The sequence below is a fragment of the Apodemus sylvaticus genome, chromosome 1 (genome assembly GCF_947179515.1).
Source record: "Apodemus sylvaticus chromosome 1, mApoSyl1.1, whole genome shotgun sequence".
Lineage (NCBI taxonomy): Eukaryota > Metazoa > Chordata > Mammalia > Rodentia > Muridae > Apodemus > Apodemus sylvaticus.
Window position 1 is genome coordinate 102409928 of NC_067472.1, and position 22043 is coordinate 102431970.

The 22043-nt window shown below is 34.5% G+C and overlaps 2 protein-coding genes across 2 annotated transcripts; both read left to right on the forward strand.

Moving 5' to 3' along the window:
- The first annotated feature begins 302 nt into the window (after positions 1–302).
- Positions 303–1274, forward strand: LOC127683379 (olfactory receptor 51G2-like). Its single transcript, XM_052180616.1, has one exon. The coding sequence runs from the start codon at positions 303–305 to the stop codon at positions 1272–1274; it is 972 nt and encodes a 323-aa protein (XP_052036576.1).
- A 9880-nt stretch (positions 1275–11154) lies between these two features.
- On the forward strand, positions 11155–12102 carry LOC127680908 (olfactory receptor 51G2-like). Its single transcript, XM_052176716.1, has one exon. The coding sequence runs from the start codon at positions 11155–11157 to the stop codon at positions 12100–12102; it is 948 nt and encodes a 315-aa protein (XP_052032676.1).
- The last annotated feature ends 9941 nt before the right edge of the window (positions 12103–22043 follow it).

The window sequence follows — 22043 nt, forward strand, 5'->3', positions numbered from 1 at the left end:
CATTTTAAAATGTCATTATATCAATGCTATGACTTAAATTAACTAAAAACATTTTTATTTTTTCCTTCAGTAATACATCACACATGAAGAAGTTGTTCAATAGAGGAATCACTCTTTATTGGGTCCAACTTATACAATAGGAAAAGTCATAGTCTTTTATCACACAAAACAACTGAAAGTTCATGACTGTGTGAGGATGAGAGCAAAGGAATGTACATTCAAGGCATAAATTATAGAGACAGGGTTCTGCATCTATTTCTGGGACAACACATTTTATAGGAGAGGTATGCAGCCCTGACAACATGTTTCATGTCAATATCACCAACTCCATCTTCTCCACCTTCCTGGTCACAGGCATTCCAGGGCTGGAGGCAGTGTACATCTGGATATCTATGCCATTCTGTGCCATGTTTCTCATTACGATGGTGGGCAACATCACCATCGTAATTGTTATCTGGCACGAGCAGACTCTTCATGTTCCTATGTATCTCTTCCTGGCCATGTTAGCCTCCTCTGATCTGGGTCTCTCTCTCTTTACCTTCCCCACTCTGTTGAGAATCTTCTTGCTGAATGCTAGAGAGATGACCACTTCTGCTTGTTTTACTCAGATGTTCTTTATTCACACTTTCCAAGTCCTTGAATCAGCTATCATTCTGGCAATGGCCTTCGATCGGTACGTGGCCATTTCTCATCCACTTCACTATCACTCCATTCTCACAGACTCTGTGGTTGCCAAGATAGGATTAGCTATTGTTGTACGAACCTTAACTGTGCAGGTGCCTCTCCCCATCCTCTTGAGGAGGCTGTACTTTTGTCGATCCAATGTACTGTCTCATTCCTACTGTTTGCATCCTGACATCATAAAGCTCTCCTGCTCCAGTACTAGTGTCAACAGTATCTTTGGACTCTTCGTGGTGCTCTCTACCATGGGGCTTGACTTTCTCCTCATCCTCCTCTCATATGCATTGATTCTAAAAGCAGTACTGTGTATGGCTTCCCACAGTGGCCGCCTCAAGGCTCTCAACACTTGCCTCTCCCATCTGTGTGCTGTGGTCCTTTTCTTCACACCCATGATCTGCTTATCCATGTTGCATCGTTTTGGTCCAAGGCTTCCCTCACATGTCTATGTGACTCTGGCCAACATGCACTTTCTAATTCCTCCTGTGATGAATCCCATCGTCTATGTGGTGAAAACCAAGCAGATTCGTGACAAAATTCAGAAATTCTTCATTAAAAAGGCAACAAAGAAATCTCAGACTGCATCTATAGCATAAATTATGAAAATTTTATCTAACTTTAAACGTGCAAAAGCAACTTCTCTTTTAAAATGTTAAGTTTTATTGAGCTTTAAAATGAAACCATGAGCTACAGATATGAAAACCAAGAACAATAAAGTCATATTAGTTCTTCAAATTCACAAACTTCTCTCAAATTCCATTAAATTTTATTATTTTCTTTTCATGCCCTATTTTTCATCTGCTTGTTTAAATATTGCCGTTCAAGTGTTCGTTAAAGGCATCATGTAAATTTATCACAAAGTTCATTTACGAAATAATGTGCATTATTTTTTGTATAACATTTAAAATAGTTTTCAAATTTTATTAAATTTGTATGTGTATGTATGTGTATGCATATGCACCAGTGTGTTGGTGCTCATGAAGGCCACAAGTAGTGCCAGACCCAGGATTCCTTGGATTTGGGATTACGAATGGTTGTTATCCAAGCCACAGGTAAGAGGTACTGGGAACAGAACTTGGGTCTTTGATAAGAGCAATACATAACCTTAACTGCTGAGCCATGTCTCTAACACATACATGTTCCTGTAAATTTGTGTCATGAACAGGAAATTCAATTTTGCATTTGTGTTCTAGAGTATAAACCCTTCATCAATTTTCATACCATTTTCTCATTACTTAAATACAACTGCCTATTTATCTAATAGATATTTCAGATACTTAAATATAAAAATAGCCTTGTCTTCATTTTGTTGTCTTTATTCTTTAAACCGAGTAACTTGAACAATCTCATACAACAACATAGCTTGAAGTAGTAATGTGAGAAGGAGGTAAGGATGTTCTCAATTGAATAGATGAAATTAAGTTCAGAAAATGAATTTCTGAAACTGCACTGATAACCACCACATTTCAGAAAACAGTATAGAATCTGGATGATACTGGGGCAGAAGCAGAGGACAGAAAAATATGTGCTAAAGTGTTAATAAAGTCAAATATTTGACTATGTGAGTCTTATCCAAGGACATACACACACACACACACACACACACGTAACAATAAAGTCCTTCAACCAATTTTAAATTAAATTTTAAAATTGTGTCTTAAATGTCCTTGGCAGCCATATATATTAAAAGTATCTGGCAGTTTTTAATAAAATACAATTCATTTATGTATAATGACAATGCCATGCTAATGTCCTTTCCTTAATTAGACAACTCAAAAGATACTGTAAAGGAAGGCATTTTTTTCTTGGCTTAATTCAGTACAATATATTCCTGCATTTTAAACTTTCTTATTGATCATGAAGCTTATTTCCTTCATAGTAGCTTCTTTTTTCTTTCACCTGTCTTCTTTCAATTGTTGCTTTTTGTATTTATTTTCCTTCCTTTCTCTTTTTTAATTTAATTTTTTTGAGATGAAATCTCACTATTAACCCTGTCCTGACTTCAAAATTACATACTCTATCCTCAGCCTTTTACTTCTTAGTGACGTTATAAAGTATGCACCTTCAGGTTGGATTTATAGTTGACTTTCTTGCTGTTTTTTAAGCAAGGGTAACAACCAAAACATTATCAATATGTTTCACATAAACATGTCTCTATAAACTGATATTAAATACAATTATAAAACCATGATTTTACATTGTCAAAATTTTCTAAGGTTATGTCACTATTGAATGCAGTACTATAAATGAGATGTTACTATTACTCTCTTAAAAGAATATAAGAGCCAGAAGAGAGGAAGGAATGCTGTAAAAAGCTGTCTTCTTGAAATGATATGTCTGTCACACCTATGAACTCAGCAGAAGCCACGATGTGCATGTATTGTACAAGATTAGGTCCATCCACATACAATTATGATATCATCTCATAAAATACCAAATCTTCATGAATATCTACATACACTCAATAGTTGTTTAACCAAAGGGAGTCATATTCTCAGGAGTGTTAAGTTGTCCTCACTCAAGTGTTTACCCTACCCCACATTACTCTTTCCAACAACCCTGGCTAAATGTAATGGTCCACAAGTGAGCATGCAAATTAAATAGAGGGAAGTAAGAGGGGGACTTGCTGGGGAAAGGGATGTGATTAGAGAAGGGAGTATTTTAAAGGAAACGGAAAAAAATATTACCAATATAAATTACATCCTTCAAATTGTAAGATATAAATTAACATTTTTTTAATATTTTAGGTTTAAATATCTTTACTATTCACAAGCAGCATATTCTCCTATACTGCATGTCCAAGGTTTGAAATGCATAGCCCCTCCAATACTCTCTAAGTCTATAATGAGCAGCATTACTTCACGTACTTATGAGCACACCCTTTTCCACAAAGGACTCTTGACTATCTGTGCCTTACATTTATGACTTTATACTATACAAGAGGCATTGGAATCAGTTCAAATGTTTTCTTTCTCTTATTTCTGTGCTACTTAAGGCCACTAGAATACCCATGGTGAAATGACAACAAATTAATCATCTCTAGTTAATTTGTCTTCCAATGCTCATAATATATCAGTGACTATATCAGTATTTGTCTATAACCCCCAGATGTGTCTCAAATATTTGTATCTATACCCTAGGCACATGCAATTCACTTTATTCTCTTTCCTAGTGGTTTAAAAGCCATTTTTACACTGTATATTCCTTTTAACCATCAAAAGGATAATTGTATCACCTAGAGTCAAAGAAGATCAAACCTATTTCATATATGTACATATATATTGATAATTGACATGATTATAAGCATTATATTTTTAATTAAAACATAATTACATAATTTTTATCCTACTGTTCCTCCCTCCAAATCCTCTAGTGCAACTCCTGACTTCTTCCTCTCAAAATCATGGCCTTTTCTTCCTTAGTTGTTATAGTTATACACACACAACCATGCACACACATGTATGCAAATTCACTTACTTGTATAGCCTAAATATATAAAAACAACCTGCTTAGTCCACCTAGTGTTGTTTGGTGAAGGCTGACCACTTGATATTGTATAACCAATTGGAGGGCTCCTCAACTAATACTATTTTTCATTCATTAATTAATTTATTCACTTTTTATTTTAATTGCTGCCACCTCTAAGTCCCCCATCACATAGTCTCTCTCCAAAACCCCTTACTTTTCTCCTCTGAGTGGGGGAAGAGCCCCCTGGGTATCACCACACTCTGACACATCAAGTCTCCTCAGAGCTAAACACATCATTTTCCACTGAGGCCATTTTTACTACTTGGGATTAAATTCCTTAGTTGCCTGTAATCTTTTTCCTGTAAGATTTCCCCTTTCCATATTAGTATAGTCATACTATTAGCATACAAAATATAATTAAATAATAAACACTTGTATACAGTCTACCTTTGTGTGTATGTGTGTGTTTGAGTGTGCGAACTCAGATCAGGATTTTTAAAGTTAATAGTTCAGAATATTTTCATATCTTTGAATTATAAATGTCAAGTTAAATATCCACATATAACTGCACATAATGTTATAATATTTATTGTTTATTTGACCTCCCTTACTTAGAGTGATTTTTATGTGTATATAATTAGTTTATTTCCACCAATACAGTCAAAATATTCCAAGGTCAGAAGTTATTCATATTTTAAACCTGTCCAATGAAAATATTTCTAATACATTTCTAATGTGGACATAAAATTTTCTTAAAATGATATGAGATATTTCTAGGAACAGATTACAGTGATGGACCTATTTTTTTATAAGTTTTTGCTTATCACTGCAGCCTTTGACAAAATGCTAAGACATTTACTGAGCAATGATGCCATCATCTGTATCAGAGCAATATCTCAGAATGGTATACCTTTGTGGCTAGCTTCTGTAAGGAGAACTGTATAGACAGAACTATCTTTAATGTTACTCTGAGGTTCATGGCCATGGTGACTAATGGGAGAGAGAATAAATGGAAGAGAGAAGTCTGGTTATGTTTTGCCTATGCTTTTTTGCTTCTGACAAGTAGGCCATATCCTTTGTTGTATATTGTCTTATCCGTGATTATATTTTCACATTGCATCCTATGACTCCTTATGGAGAACCAATAAATTATTGTATATAATCTCACATCACCTGTGGCTTAATTCTAATGTTGTTTCTGTTTCAACTATACAGTAATTCTATACCTACTATACCATTTTTCATTTTATACTTCCCTTTATTAACAGAAACATTCCAGGGTCATTCTATATGTGTTTTTTGAATTAGTTTGGTCTACCTTAACCTTTAAAATATTTCTGCAGAAAATGAGAAAAACACATTTTGAAAACGTAAAAGGAAGAGAAGTGAGAAGATCAATAAAAGCAGGCTTTATGTTCTTTATGGAATAAATTTATACTAGACATCATTTACTAATATCTTTAAGCATTAACGCAGTGCTAAAGATATTCTTTAAAATGCCTGTAACTTAAGAATTTTTTATTGAACAGAAAGAAAATGTTTTGGAGAGTGTAGGTGATTTGTCTGTCTGGAGTTCCTAATATTTAGCAAGATATTTCTAGAGCCACCATAGTTAGGCTATGAAATTATTTTCTTAGGAATATCATGGTTTTAAACTGAGAATAGAAGAAATAAAGCTGAACTACAACCAGTTGCAAGTTCTCAGTATTATTCTGGAAAGTTTACAAAGACACATTAACAGCTGTGTGTATCATGGGAAATAGCCCTGGGTCTCCTGAGAGAGCCTGGATCAGAGCTTTATAAGTCTGCTCCATTGGCATTGCACTTAAGGCAGGGAGCCTCTTGAGGCTCACAGAGCTTGTGGAGTCTGGTGAGTGATGGAAACACGTGAATCTAGGGTAGATCAAACCATGTCATGTAGTACTTGGGATGTCATGCAATAGCAGAAGCTATTCCATGTCAGATTAACTCTTCATGAGACTCTCTGAGGCAGAAAAAACACTTGTCAAAGGTACTCAGTTCTACTGATTGATGTATATGACAGTATTTTAGATTACAGTTTTTGACTCCTATTTTTGTTAGAGCTTAAAATCAAATAGAATTCAATTGTACTTATATATGCTGTATACTGGAATTGCTAAAAAGTTGGTGTCATAGAATAAAACTAAGAGGAAAAGGTATAGGAAAGAAAACAAGAAATATGCCTTCCAATTCTCACATGAAATAGTAATATAGACAACTCAAATCATCAGCAAGAGGCCTTTGAAATAAAGATTGATAGGTCTTATATGCAACAGATAAAAGAGCAGCATTTTCTGTATAAGATTCCTTTCAGAAAATTCAATAGTTCAGCTTATCCTTTCTAAAGATTATGTAATTTTATATTCTAAAATGCTTTAGCACAATAAACATAAACTTTTGGGATATATGCAAAGTAAAAATTCAAACTTCAGAAAATTTGCTACTGTATAAAAAGTTAAGATGCTTAAAAGTACTACTAATCTTCCTTAAATATCAGACACTATTCAATAAAGGTCCATCTCTCAGAGCTCATGCAGATGAAAATACTGATGGAAAAATAATTTAAACAAAATTTGTCTAAAATAATATTTCTTTATTTTTGTTCTATAATGTCCTCACATTTTATCAATTAAAAATAACTAACTTCACTCTGTAATGTGTAACATTATCCATGTATAGATCATAGATATGAACTACAATATACACTTTTCTTTAAAACCTGGAAATCTAAAAATGGTCGTTCAATGTAGTAGCTAAAAAACAATCAGTTAAAAATGAATTGTCACAACTGATATCAGGGCACCAAAATCTTAGTTAATTGTTCAGAACTTTTTCTAATATGTACAAAAGCCTTTACTGGAAGGTAGAATTCTTTAACTACTTAAACATCACAATTTAGTTAATTGCCTTTTAAAGCATTTAGTTTTACTTTTGTGATAAAGGTTACAAATTCAATTTATCCAATATAGGATAATTGACTTTGAAAGATAAAATATATACTTCTCCTCATCCTCATCCTCCTTTTCTTTCTTTCTTTCTTTCTTTCTTTCTTTCTTTCTTTCTTTCTTTCTTTCTTTCTTTCTTTCTTTCTTTCTTTTTGCAAATATCAAGTAAAGACTATAGCCTATGATTTCTCAGTTTGTGGTTAATATATTATGCTAAAAGTTCATGTAAGAGGAATAATCTCTTCAGCTTCTTCTATACAATAGTGATAACTATATGAAAAGGGACAAACATAGACTTCCGATTTTTAAACTCTCTACTGAGTCTTTACATTTTCAGCACCATGGCTAAATCTTCTAGGAACATCTGTCTCTTAAAACCGACTTATCAGCCTATTACTTTTATAACTTCAATGAGTCCAAGGGGTGGCCTTTCATATACTCTTACTGCCCTTTAGAATCAAGCTGTATCTGCTTGTAGTGGACATGGTCTAATGTTGAAAAAGGTAGCCATTCCTTTTTTTCCCCATTTTTTATTAGATATTTTCTTTACATTTCAAATGTTATCCCCTTTCTTGGCTTTCCCTCCAAACCCCCCAATTTCATCTACCCTCCCCCTACTCACCAACCCACCCACTCCCATTTCCCTTTCCTGACAGTCCCCTACACTGGGCATAGAGCCTTCTCAGGACCAAAGGCCTCTCCTCTCTTTGATGCCTGAATACAGTTATCCATTGTTCTTTTTATAATTTTCCATGATACGGCATTGTCTGACACACCACCCCTTTGCATTTGTCTGTCTACTGTCATATAATATTTTGAGATGCTTCTTCTCAATGGATAGATGGAAGCATGGATTTGCAGTATCATTAGGTCCTCATGCAGCTCAATGTCCGTCCTTGGGTTGACTCGCAAATATGGGTTGAATCTGTATTCTGCACCTAAGTGCATGGGTTTTATGCCATCGACTTCTTTTTATTAATGTCAGCTAGAAGGATGAAGATAAACAAAGATTTTCTATAGACCTAGGAGTCTATCTATGGGGGTCTTTGCCACCTTGACACATATCTACAGTGCTGTTTTATGAAACTGTGCTGGGGTAGCTCCAGTAGATATCAGGGCCTGAGTAGGGTGGATGTAGCAGAAGGTACAAAGAGGGTTGCTCTGGACAGCAGTTAGCAGTTTTTCTGAGTCTCTGAGAATGTACGGTCTATCTGTACTTGAGAGATAGATTATAGATGAAGTTGCTTTCTCAGAGCTACAAGATTTATTTATATTCCCCACAGTAGTGATTACTACATTTTGTATTTGCATTTCAAAGCATTTCTAATACATAACTTTTCAAGGAAAATAAAAGAAAACATTTTTAGTAGTTATACTCTTAAGTTCAATGGTAACATATTCTATGCCAAGTTAGACCAAGTTTAAATAAGTGGGGAGAGAGAGGCTTTAATCTTGGAGTCAGAGTGTTATAGTTACAGGTGTCAGACAGTTTGATGTCTGAGGAAAAAGTTAATCTTTTTCATTTAATTTTAATAAACAAAGCAAAAACTCACCAAGCTCAGTTATTACCTAATTTAAGCCTTTTTATTTCTTATTTATTTTATTTCTAATGCTGGTATTTGTATCACCATACACTCTTTGTATTCATTTCACCATTGTGTGTGAGGAATGTGTTTTGGGGCCTTCAAAACTCTTTATACATTTTGTTTTACTAGTAATAGGCTTTCTTCAGCTATGTTACAGTCCCATTGGGGACTTTGTTTACCCAGCATTTCCATGAAGCTAATAATTGTGAAAACCATGTCCCTTTATTTATTTATTTTAACTAATCTTCGTCTCTACCTAGTGACTAATCCAAAGTCACTATCCTCATTATATTGATATTTTCCTATAGATTTCTAATGACAGTGATGAGGGTAGTTTTGTTTTGTTTTCCTTTTGGAGGAACCATCCCCAGAACCATCCCCTAAACATGCAAGTAGGGCCAATCTTTGTTTAAACTGTTGGGGGCACTTTTCTGAAAGCTTCTTGTCTTTTTTCTTGTCTGACTTAATTTCCATGGTACATAGAGTTGTATTGTTTCCCTAATTCTCAATTTGCTAAAATTTCCTGCTATTTCTCTCTTTTTATAAACATACTCAGATTGATACTATCAGTACAAGTTAAATGAGAAATGTTCCTGGTCTATTTGTGGAAGTCTACACAAACACAGTCTTGACCTGTCCCAACTTTTGATGTCAAGATGAGGACATCCTGTTTAATGGGTTCATTAATAAAAACTTCGTTTTAACCCAATTATTATTTCCCATTCCATTTCTCTCTCCCATAACATCTATTAAAAAGGCAAAAGCAAGGCAAGTAAGGAACACCAGAAGATGTTGTGGATAATTTTATCCAGAGAAAATTGTTATATTTGTTACAAAACATGCTGATTGCTCAATTTACATGCCACATTAAAATGAGACATGCTGTGTAACCTTCATAGAAAAGCAACTCTGTGATTCCCCGAAGTCAACAGTTAACATGCGGACTGATGATAATGCTTTTTCCTGCAGTGTGGCACAACACTAAGATGCACTGATAGGCAAGAAGTAGAATATCATAACAATTGCCCTACTAGTCCAAGATGTTGCCTAATATACCTCTCAAAAGAAGTTAAAGGTTTCTATTTTTAAGGAAAACTGCTTAAGATGTTCAGAAGAGAAAAAACCATTTAATGTACAATTTTGATATTTAATTTAAGGTTTAATTTAACTCTACATTCCCAGGATTTGGTTTGTTCTTATTTTGGTAAGTGTTTTTGAGAGTACTTATTATTTTGAGTCAGGTAAACTGGAGAAAATAGTGAAGATTAATACTTAATATGTTTAATCTGTCTAAAGTCAGTGTCCTCTTGATCTAGTTTATATATGTGTTCTTTATTGACCAGTAAGGCATTAGTTCTTCAATGATAGAAGTTATATATTATTGCTGCTATTACCAATATTTACTATAGAGAAAGAGATTTGATTTTTGATTCCACCAAAAATATTTTTCCAAATATAAATATTGTCTTTTCTTAAAATCTATGTTTCATATATTCACACCAACTACCCCAAATTTCAGTGAATACCATGAATAAAGACTGAGAAACTATTCAGATCAAGTGAATGAGCACAGCACTCAAACCTTTCCTAATGAATTTTTCATATTTTTTTTGTTTGCAATGCCTTGGGACTAGTTCAGCACCATGGCTGTCTCTCATAATATAGTTTAATATAATTACTTATAATTTATACTCTAATTTCTACACACTCATTCAGTAAGTTATCTATAGCTTGATTCCACTAGAAATGTGCTTGTATTCTATTGGAAATAATAAATCCCATGTTTTTAAGTTTTATGTTCTAAATACAGAGTTGATCTTAAATTTCAAATGTTGAAAAAGCATCAAAGTGAAAAGGAAGCTTTATTCATGTTAATCACCCAAATGTGCTGTTTAAAATAACGCTATTGAATTAGGGAAGGCTGAAAGAAGCTGAAAGAAGGGCAACCCTGTAGGAGGACCAGCATTCTCAATTAGTCTGGACCCTTAAGATCTCTCAGATACTAGACCACCAACCAGGCTACATATATCAGCTGATATGAGGCCACTAACACACATACAGCAGAGGACTTCAGGGTCTGTGTTCAGGCAGGGAAGATACACCTAACCCTCAAGAGACTGGAGGCCCCAGGAAGTTTAGAGGTCAGGTAGGGTTGAGGATGGGGACATTCATGCAGAAACAGGGAGGTGGGGAAGAAGTATGAGATGTGGATCAATCGAAGGATAGATGGGGGGATAAATATGGAGTGTAAAAAATAAATAAATTAATTAATTTAAAAAATAAAATTATTGTTAAGAAGTAAGTCTATATTGTTTTAGAATAGAAACTGCAGCAAAGGTGGGATTTAGCAGTGTGGGTAAACACTTAGCATGATATCATGCAAGAAGAGTGCTATGAATAAGCAGGTTTTGTTTTAATATTATTACAGTTTTCTGAGGCAATCCCTTTCCAGTGTTATGGCTATTTCTAAACATAGTAATGCCAGCAGCTTCTTTTTCATACTGATGGACCTTCCGGGACTGGAGACTTCTCATTGCTGGACAGCAATTCCCATCTGCTTAATTTACATTCTTTCTGTGTTGGGCAACATAACCATAATGCATATTGTCAAGTCTGTGTCCAGCCTTCACACACCTATGTACCTGTTTCTTTCCATGCTGTCAATGGCTGACCTGGGCCTCTCAGCTTCTACACTGCCTTCAATGGTAGCTGTTTTTCTCCTGGGCCAGAGAATGATAGGAGCCATAGCCTGTTTTATGCAACTCTTCTTCATTCATACATTTTCAGTCATTGAGTCAGCTGTTCTCTTGGCCATGGCTTTTGACCGCTGTGTGGCAATCAGAGAGCCTTTGCGCTATGCTACCATTCTCACAACAAGACGAATCGGGGCCATTGGACTGGCTGTGGTGATCCGCAGCGCTGCCCTTCATCTGCCTTTGCCTGTGCTCCTGGGAAGGCTGACTTTCCAGCCAATCAGTGCTCTGTCTCATTCCTACTGTGTTCATCCTGATGTCCTAAGGCTGTCCTGTTCCAGCACACTTGTCAACAGTGGCTTTGGGCTCTTCGTCATGCTCTCTACATTGGGGATGGATGCTGTGCTAATTCTCCTCTCCTATGTGCTGATTTTGAAGACAGTCCTGAGCATTGCTTCTAATTCCGAACGCTTGAAAGCCTTCAACACTTGCATTTCCCACATTTGTGCTGTTCTTCTATTTTATACCCCACTGGTGAGTCTATCTATGATTCACCGTTTTGGGAAAAAGAAACTACCAGCTCAAGTATACATGCTTCTTTCTTATCTTCATTTCCTTATGCCCCCAATGCTCAACCCAATTGTCTACAGTGTCAAAACCAAAGAGATTCGGGTTCGCATTCTAAAGATGCTTCATCCCAAGAAACATTAAACTATTATTGGACTATTTCTTAGTCCTAGGTAATGTCTGATTGAGGACATTCCAACAAAATGCAGCAGAGTGTTACCTTCTCTGGATCACCAGTCAACACATTATTTAGACACATCAACAAGAATACAATGTGGATTCCTCTATCCATCAAACTCATAACTAATCCATGGGAAAAGTCTTAATTCTTAGAATCCAAAAGTCAGTTTTGTCTTTGAAAGCATTATCACAGGAGAATTGTTTTCATCTCAAGAGTATTTATACACCGTCTTGCAAAAGTGCACAGAATATAAGAATGGGTGATTGCAACAACTAATGCCTGTTTCTGATAAACACTGTAAAATTCTGAAAACAAACTCAGATGGCCCTCATTTTGTTGTACTTTCAGAAATAATGGCAAACACAATATATCATAATTTTGATCTATGTAATACCTACAAATTGGGATTATCTTTGAAAATGTTAACTGAATAAATATCTAAAAATTAATATGTATATTCAAAAATAAAACTCTTAAGTCTAGAACTATAATGACTGAAACCTTAAATATGAAACTTTACATTTCCTTATAGGTCATCATTTGAGAAATGAGTAGAAACTTCAGTATTCTCTGTTTTTCTTAATTGAACTAACCCTCATACTCTTCAGGGTATACAGGAAAAATCCATGTTTTTCAAGAAACTCTATAGCTACTGAACTGCTGATGCGAGGTACAGCTCATATTTTCCTTACTCCTTTAGGAACGATTTAGGAAGTAAGCTGGTGGCTTGTTTTGTTTTGTTTTGTTTTTTAGTAATTTTAAAGTAAACTTAGAAGGCTGTTTTATGAAAACCATCTCATAAATATGTCATAGCTACAGAAATTGACTTATGAATGTATCATGACCCCTTGCCACAGTGATTTAACTAACTTCTCTGATGCAATTGCTTTAGTGAGAAAACAGCTACCAATGGGTCACATAGGGAATTCACTTAAGTGCTGATACTTCAGGCCAGAATACATTGCAAATTCATTTGAAATGCTATAATAGGAAAATGAAAAGAAATATTATGCCAGAATACAAATTGCAAACTATGTATTTACTATGAATAAGCATATTGAAGTGCACTAAGCTACCTTTTGATTATAATATAAAACAAAATAGAGTACTACTTTCTAGACATGAAACACTTAAAGGACTAGAGAATGACACTGTGTAAAAATACACTTTTTCAATATGTCTTAGATCCTTGGAGCAGAAAGAGAATTCTATATTGAGAATGCATAGCAGAGTGAGCACTCTGTGATCATTGTGCTTTTGAGTCATTCTGTATTAACAAAAACTTCACTTGAAGACTATAAAGATGAAAAACATATAGGAAGTTAGGTATTCCTCATGAAAATCATATCTCTCTATAGATCCAGCCTCAATTTGTGCATTCTAGACACAAACACTTGTTAAGTGCTCCAGGGATATCTTGCAGCTGTTAGTAGCATGCTACAAAAACTACTCTTCAGTCTGCATGCAGCACCCACCATTCCTTCTCTTTTGACAATACTGTCTCTTTCCCTTTCTGACATATGTGCAGACCCAGTATAAATGCACTGAAGATACTTCTGATTACCCATCTGCCACACTTTCCTATCTCCATGCAGCCTTCCTTCACATTCCCATATCCCATGCATCTCTTCTTTGATAAATTTTATGTCAACTTTAATAACATTACCAAAATAACATTGGCATGAACTAAATGACTCAGATTTACCATGTGCCATATGATAAACTTTTAAAAGGTATAAAGTTTTGGAGCCATAATCCCAATCAAGATAAATCATATATCTACCTACTATACATGCCTTCTGATGATCAATTTTACTTCTCCTTCATCCTTCCCACAGGCAACTCAAATACATTAGTTTGTATTAGTTTATTTCACAGTTTAAAATGTATAAACCAATAAACTAGATTTATTTTGTTTTAATCTATTTTACTTCACTAAGTAAGACCATATTGAGATTCAGCCACGTGGTTTATTTATTATTTCCTTTTATTGTGAATAATAATATATTTCACATTATGGATAGATAAATTTATGAGCTAAGTGAAATTTTCAATGTGAATATTTAATATTTTATTATTTTTTATTTAAAAATGTGTTTGCAGACAGGAGTCTAACATGGCAGCCCTCTGATAGGCCCAACAAGCAGCTGAAAGAGTCAGATGCAAATATCAGCATCCAACAAATGGGCAGAAGCCTGGGACCCCTGTGGTTGAATCAGGAAAGGGTACAGGGAGAAGCTGAGGAGGAGGGCAGCACTATGAAAAGATGGACAGTCTCAACTGACCTGGATTCCTGGGATCTCTCAGACACTGAGCCACCAACCAGGCAGCAGACACCAGCTGATATGAGGCCCCTGACAAACATACAGCAGAGGACTGCCTGGTCTGCCATCAGTGAGAGAAGATGCACCTAACCCTCTAGAGACTTGAGACCCCAGGGTGTGGGGAGTTCTGGTAGGGTGCGAGTGGGGAATGGGGATATCCTCTTGGAGACAGGGGTGGGTGGTAGGGGTGATGAGGAGGTATGGGATGGGGAGCGATGGGGGTGCAGACCAAGAAGGGCATTAAGACTGAACTATAAAAAAGGATTAAAGAATAAAAAAATTAATTGCAATTTACTTTCATACAAAATATCCTAATCAGTTTCCCTTGCAACAACTCCTCCCAGAACCACCCCACACTTCTACCATCCAATCCCATGATGCCTTCTTTCCCTCACATCTTGAGAAACAGCCATGAGACACAGAGAACTACAATCTGAAAGTTCATTCCCCTGTGCTGACACTTCTTGCAACAAGGCCACACCTCTGAAGGCTGCATTATGCAGAATTTCCTCTTTCAGGGAATCTGTCAAGGTTTGAATAAGAATAGCCTTTATAGGATCCTATCTTTAAATACTTGGACTACAGCTAGTGGAGTATTTCGAGAAGGGTTAATATTATATTATTAAAGTTACCTTTGTGTAGATATATATTGATATTTTGTATTATTTTTTCTAACCTCAAAATACTTCCTTAATGATGAAAAATGTTTGCTGAATTATAAATGACAAATTTCTCTTTTATTTCTGTAGCTTCAAAAATATTTATTACTTCTTATTTGAAGTACATAAATAAATTTCACTTCTTTTTCCATCAGTGAAATCCTGGGTCCCATGTTTTTCCACTTACTTTATCATTGATGCATCACCTCGTAGTTTTAAAATTGCTAATATGAATTCCTACCAGAGATAAATTTACCAACTCAAGTAAAATGTGCAGTTTGTTCATTCTTCAGCTTGTGGTTCCCAAATTTAATGCTACAAAGTTGCTAAGGTTGGTGTCTGTTGCTGAGGTAAGGTCCAATTTCATCGCTAGTTTAAAATGTTTTGATGTTAGGTATTACTCTATATACCACTAGCATCCAGATAGTCTGAAATATTAACAAAGATATATTAATATTTAAATATACATATATTAGTATAAATTACTTTTATCAAGGTTTGGATCTCAGTGTGTCCTGTTGTTGCAGAAGGTTTAGAGTCTACACTAAATTTGTTCCAGACTCCTTTTCCCATTGAGATTCTCTGCTAACCACTGTTTCCTCTTTGCTATGAATTTTCAGGATAGAAAATTTGGTAAATATCTCAAATTAGATCTCACAGACTTAAAGTTTTGAGGACTCTCTCTTCTGCAGTTTATTTCTATGCAGTAGTTTCCTCCCTTCAGATTCTCTAAAATCAGAACTCAATTCTTTTGTTCACATACATTGCTGCTTTTAAAAATATCACATTTCCCTTCATATTTAAAGTACATTGTTATATACATGTGTACATATATATACACATGTCCACACTCACTAACCATTTGTATTTGTGTCTTTTAAAAATTTGTTAAATTTTAATATAATATATTTTAATCATATTTTCCATTCTCCAAATCCTCTAGTTCCTTTCCACCTGTCTCCTTATATTCATATTTTCATACTTATTTCCATATCTTCATATTCTTTCTCTCTCTGTCTCTGTCTCTCTCTTTCTCTCACATAACACACACACACACACACACACACACACACACACACACACACATACACCTTGAAGAGAGACAAATTATAGAAACCAAAACAAACCAATTAACACACAAAAAATGGAGTTCATTTTCTTTTGGCCAACTATTTCTGAGCATAGAGCCTTCTCTTTAGTGTGGTGAATATACTCAGCATCACTTCATTAGAGAAAACTGATTTTCTCTTTCCCATTAGGCATTGACTACAAATAGCTTCTTGATTAAGGTTAAGACTTTGCTTACACTTTTCCTGTTCCTTGTGGGATTTGTTCTTTTAATGTGTTTTGAACTTGTAAAAGTCTTATGTCTACATCACTCAACCCTTATCAAGGAAGCGTCTTTGTACAGTAGGTGATAATACATAGACCCACAACTAGACAGTATGCAAAGCATGAACAACCTTGATACATCTAACCCTTAATGGGAAACAATCATCAAACTCCTCCCATCAGTTCAGAGATCCCTGTGAAAGTAGATGTAGAAAGAATCTAAGAGCTACAGGTGTTACATAATTCCAAAAAAAATGATATCTTCTAGACACAACAGGGTTGATGATGCACATATTATCTCACAGAGATCGTGACATCATATATAACTTTTTAATTGATGATCATGCCCAGTTGATGATGCCAATATTTGCAAGGATATGTGCTAACCAACTAGGAAATGAACAACCTGTTAGTGGTTACCCCAACAAAGAAAAGTGACCCTTCCTTCATGTTATCATCAACGGCTAATATCTCCATAGTGAGAGCTAGACCCTGGGCCCTTAGCCACTAGGTGCTTGAATTTTTGAAGTTATGTATTTACTTAATATTATTACTTAATTTACTTAATATTGTGTGCATACTTTTTGTGTATGTGGTGCTGCCGCCATGTACATACCTGAAAGGCATCAGATTCCTAGATACTTTGAAGAGTTGTAAGCTCCCATGTGGGTGCTGGAAACTGAAGTTAGACCCTTATTGTTCTTAACCACTGAGACATTCTTTAACTCTTACAATATTTGATTTTTTTTAAATGGATTTTGTGGGGACCTTGTTCAGGTAACCATAGCTGCAATTGTGTTTATTGCTTAATAGTTGAAAGTAACTCAATCCTTTGTATATAAATATAAAGCATTAGAAGGCAGTGTAACATGATTATTTAGAAATACAATAGCAGTACATTTATCCCTAGAGCATAGGCTATCACTATTCATGGGTGTTGAGCATGTTTAGACCCATGCATGAATTCCTGTGGTACAGTCCTCAAACAAAGTCAAAAGAGCCATTGGTTACCCCATGATAAATCTTCATAACCTTGAACCAGTAAAAATTATAAATTTAGAGTCTTATGTACATAATGGACTCGCCAAATAAGTAAGTCCATGACTAAGACAGAGACTTCTGATTTTTCTTGTATTTATATTGTGAAAAATATTATTTCACAAAGTTTTATGAAGGGGTAATACCATGAGTTATCATCCTTTTGTGTTTAGTACTTTGGCTAATTTCCTACTTTCTGTATATAAATTTCTTTTTATAAATTTGCAAATTTATAAAATTCTTCACTTTATGAAAACTTTATTATTTATAGTAGAATGATAAAAATTTCTATTGTTTAGATTTAATAACAATAATTGATTAACTGTTTAATGAGTCATTTAAAACATTAGAATGTGATTTTCACATATAATGCTATCATTTATTCAAATAGTTGTAGTAGATAATAGAATCATAGATATTGATTTAGTACTGACAAATGTTCTGACTTTTTAAATAGAATATTCTTTAACACTCGATGCAATCCTTTGTTTTAGTGTCTTTTGCTATTCCAGTGAGTCATCGAAATAATTCAGAAGCTTAAATAAAATAGTCAAATATTTAAAAGCTATTATGTGTTGGGTTTCAAACACACAATGTCACCACAGATGATATCTGTTAATATATATATATATATATATATGGTTATATATAATTATATAATTAACAGATATATTCATATATCTCATTAGAACTATATTATATTTAATAGACATATAAATGGTTGAAAGTTGTACTTTTGAAAAATGGAAACAATAGAGATAAATTTTAATCCATATCTTGAAGATAATAAAGTATGTACTCTCAGGCAGACCATGTATATTTTAACTATTTTTTAAAGGTCTTTGGCAGCAATAAAAACTCAGATTGTTGAAGAACCACATGAACCACATGACTTACAATCACAACAGGGTCTTTTTAGCACTTGTGAAACTTGTTTTCAAGGCGTTGTTTAAGTCATTGGCTGCTATCAGACCTATGGTCCCTGTTGGGTTCATCAAGAGACAACCTGGGTATTGGCTAATGTGCTGTAAAATTATTCTTCACTGAACACTCTCTGCCACTGGACTGCTAAAGAGGAGAAGGAGGAGTGTGTTTTTGTTCTTGTTTTCCTTTGGGTGAGTAAATAATGCTGATTGTGAAAAATCAAAGAGCTAAAACCATCTTCAGATATTAATAACAGTGTTAAAACATTTAAACTATGAACATGAAGAAAAATCATTGACTAGAATAAAGAAAAGTATTTTTTTGCTTTAGTTATCAAGGAGCAGATGACTGGCTTTCTTAATGAAGTTTTTAAATATCCTTTTGTAGCAAAGAAAGACAGTTAAATGTAAAGAGAGATAGATAGATAGATAGATAGATAGATAGATAGATAGATAGATAGATAGATAGATAGATAGACAGATAAACCATCAGTAATAATTCCTTGCCTTAAATGAATCATAACACATGGTTCTAATATCTAGACATCTTACAATACTTACCTCCACAGATCTGAACTATAACTGGGAAGACTTTTAGGAAAAGAATATTCATGTGAAGTTCCTGAATTCAAAAAGAGTTTAACTTTTTTTTCTTTTTTTACGATGGAAGATTAAAGAAATATGGCCTGCATAAATAAATCCACACTGCTCTCTTGAATCATTTAAAGGTAGAAATAGGTGAAATTAAGACAAATATTAAAAATCATTAACTACTTTCTGAATACTTTATGGTGCTATGGAATTTCCCTCTCTCTCTCTCTTTCTCTTTCTGTCTGTCTTTTGTGTGTGTGAGTGTGTGTGTGTGTGTGTGAGTTCATTCCATGAGAAGTAATATAATTCACAAATTTCTTTCTGTGTCAAGATTAAACCTATATGGCACAAAATGTATAAAGCTATATATCCATATCTAATATACATAAAAATACTTTTGTACATAAAAACTTTATTTGTTTAATTTTCATATTGTAGTATGGAAAGGAGAATATTCTAATTGTAAAGACACTGAGATTAGAAATTTGAACATGGCCTTTTTACTTTGTTACCCCTATACTACCTCAGCTAACTGAAATTCCACTAGTCAGCCAAAAGCAGAACCTCTCTAAGGGAGGAATCCTAACCCCATAGTATTGTCTTGACATTTCAAGAGAAATATCTCATGTTTAAGTGTTGTTTTTAATTTAACTTCTGTATTTCCTGTTGTCTTTGTGTTGAAGCCACCACCGGGAAGAGGTAGCTCAACTTTTCAACAATATTCCTTTGTTTATCATTAAATCCCTATGTTCAACAATATGCAAATAATTATACAACAAGAAAACATGAGCATATACAATCACAAATTATCTTCTTGGCAGTACCTAAGTTTAATATATACAGAAATATAAAATTAGTCTAGTCCAGCCTATTTTCACATGTCATTTCTTTCCTAAAGATAATAGAAACAAATTCTGAAAATATTACGAGGCTATTTATTGTATTTTGCTTTTGTAACTGTGATTTATATGTGAAAGGAGACAATTTCTGATTTAAATAAATATTGCAGACTGAGTATATGAATTATTCCAACACAGAAACCTTTGGATACCCAGATAATCCCAGTCAAAGTCCTCAAATGTTTCTATGACTTCTTTCACATTTTCATCAACTTCCAACAGCCTTAATGATTAGTAGATATATAGATTACCTTAGTGAGAATTTTGTTCTTTTACCAGTAAATGATGGGGAAACTCTTGACATAATTATTCATTAAATCATGATTTTGGTGCTTAACTATTAATACTAAATACATCTGAATTTGTGTAAATGTGCTTGCTGGAGCCAACATCAGCACTTTGTTGGAAGGATCAAACTTTCTGTGTGAGGAAGTACCCCTATTCTCCTTCACATCTATTTCAGTGGGACCTTTGACAGTTGCAACCAGCTGTCTACACCACAGCTCTAACAATGGCAGCAGTTCAGACTTTGGAATGCCACACAGTCATTTCAAGGTAATGTTGAAACACCAATGTAAGGCTTCAACCCAGGAAAGGCTGACTCAGTGTTGATGAAGAGAGACCTAAAATGCTGTGTGACTGACATATTGTCATTTATATTAATGCTTCCAGTCCTACATCACCATTTCTATAACAAAGACATGTTTAGTACAATATGGAGCTGGCTATTATTTGCTGAATGGCATGAATTATTTTTAAGGGAAAAGTTTACTTTGGTGGTCTGAGTCTTCTCACCATTGAATGTTTCCTCTTATTCCTCAAATTCTCAGTCTAGTACAGTGGTTCTTAACCGGTGGGTGTCAAATGACTCTTTCACAGGGAATGCATATCGGATACCTTGCATGTAATATATCTACATTATAATTCATTGCAATAGAAAAATTGCAGTTATGAAGTAGCAACAAAATAATTTTATGCTTGTGGTTAACTACAACATGAGGAATGGTCACAGCACTAGGAAGGTTGAGAGTCACTGATCTAGTATACTTTCTTCTCTTTCCCCTTTCTTTTATTTTCTCCACATATAGAAAATTCTATCAATCATGTTGCTTCTTTTCCTGCTTATTATTGGTACATGTCGTAGCTCTAATCCTTACATCTAAAATAGTACTCAGAAAGTTTCACTATCATAAAGTTTTAAGTATCTATGAGGGGCAAGAAGATAATAAAAGAAAAATAGCAACAACAAAGATACAAACAAATGTGAATTTATGAAAATTTTACTTTATTATGTACAAAACTACATACATATATATGTAATTAAAAAATAAAACTTTAATCATTTTAAATAATAGTTTTATGACAATTTTAAGGATATTGATTATAATTTGGTGTTTGTCTTCAGCTATTGAACACAGTATTCATAATTCAAACCAGTAGTTCTCTCAGAATTATTTCTAGTCTTGGGTCCTTTTATAGACATGAATTATTATTTTTAATTGAAAAGAAATTCTTCCCTCATATAATATACACTGACCATCTAATATTTCTCTCCCTCTAGTCTTCCCTCTTCACCTCACTTCTCCCTCAAATGCATTCCCTCTGTTTCCTCTTCAGAAAAGACCAGGCTCTAAGAGCCAAACAGGACAAAACAAGATACAATAAGTCAGGGCAAAAGCCCTCATGTGGATGCTAGACAAGGAAACCCCATAAGATAAAATGAGTCCCAAATGCAGACAAGAGCAAGTAATACACCCACTCCCACTATTAGGCATCCCACCAAAACCTCAAGCTAACAGTGATAACATATGCAGAGGACTTGGTGTGTACCAATGCAGGGTCCAAGCTTGCCAATTCAGTCTCTGTAAACCTGTGTGAGTCCTGACAGACATTCCTGGTATCCTCAATCCATGTTGACTCCTACAATCTTTTCTCCCCCTCTTCTGTGGGGTTCCTGATCTCTTAGGTGAGGGACTCAAAGGAGACTCCAACTTAAAAAAAAAACTCTCTTCGCAATGCCTGTCTGTGGATCTCTGCACTTGATCCTATCTACTGCCAGAGGAAGTCTTTTTGCTGAAGTTTAGAGAAGGCACAAATCTGTGAGTATAGGAGAATATCATTAGGAATCATTTCATTGA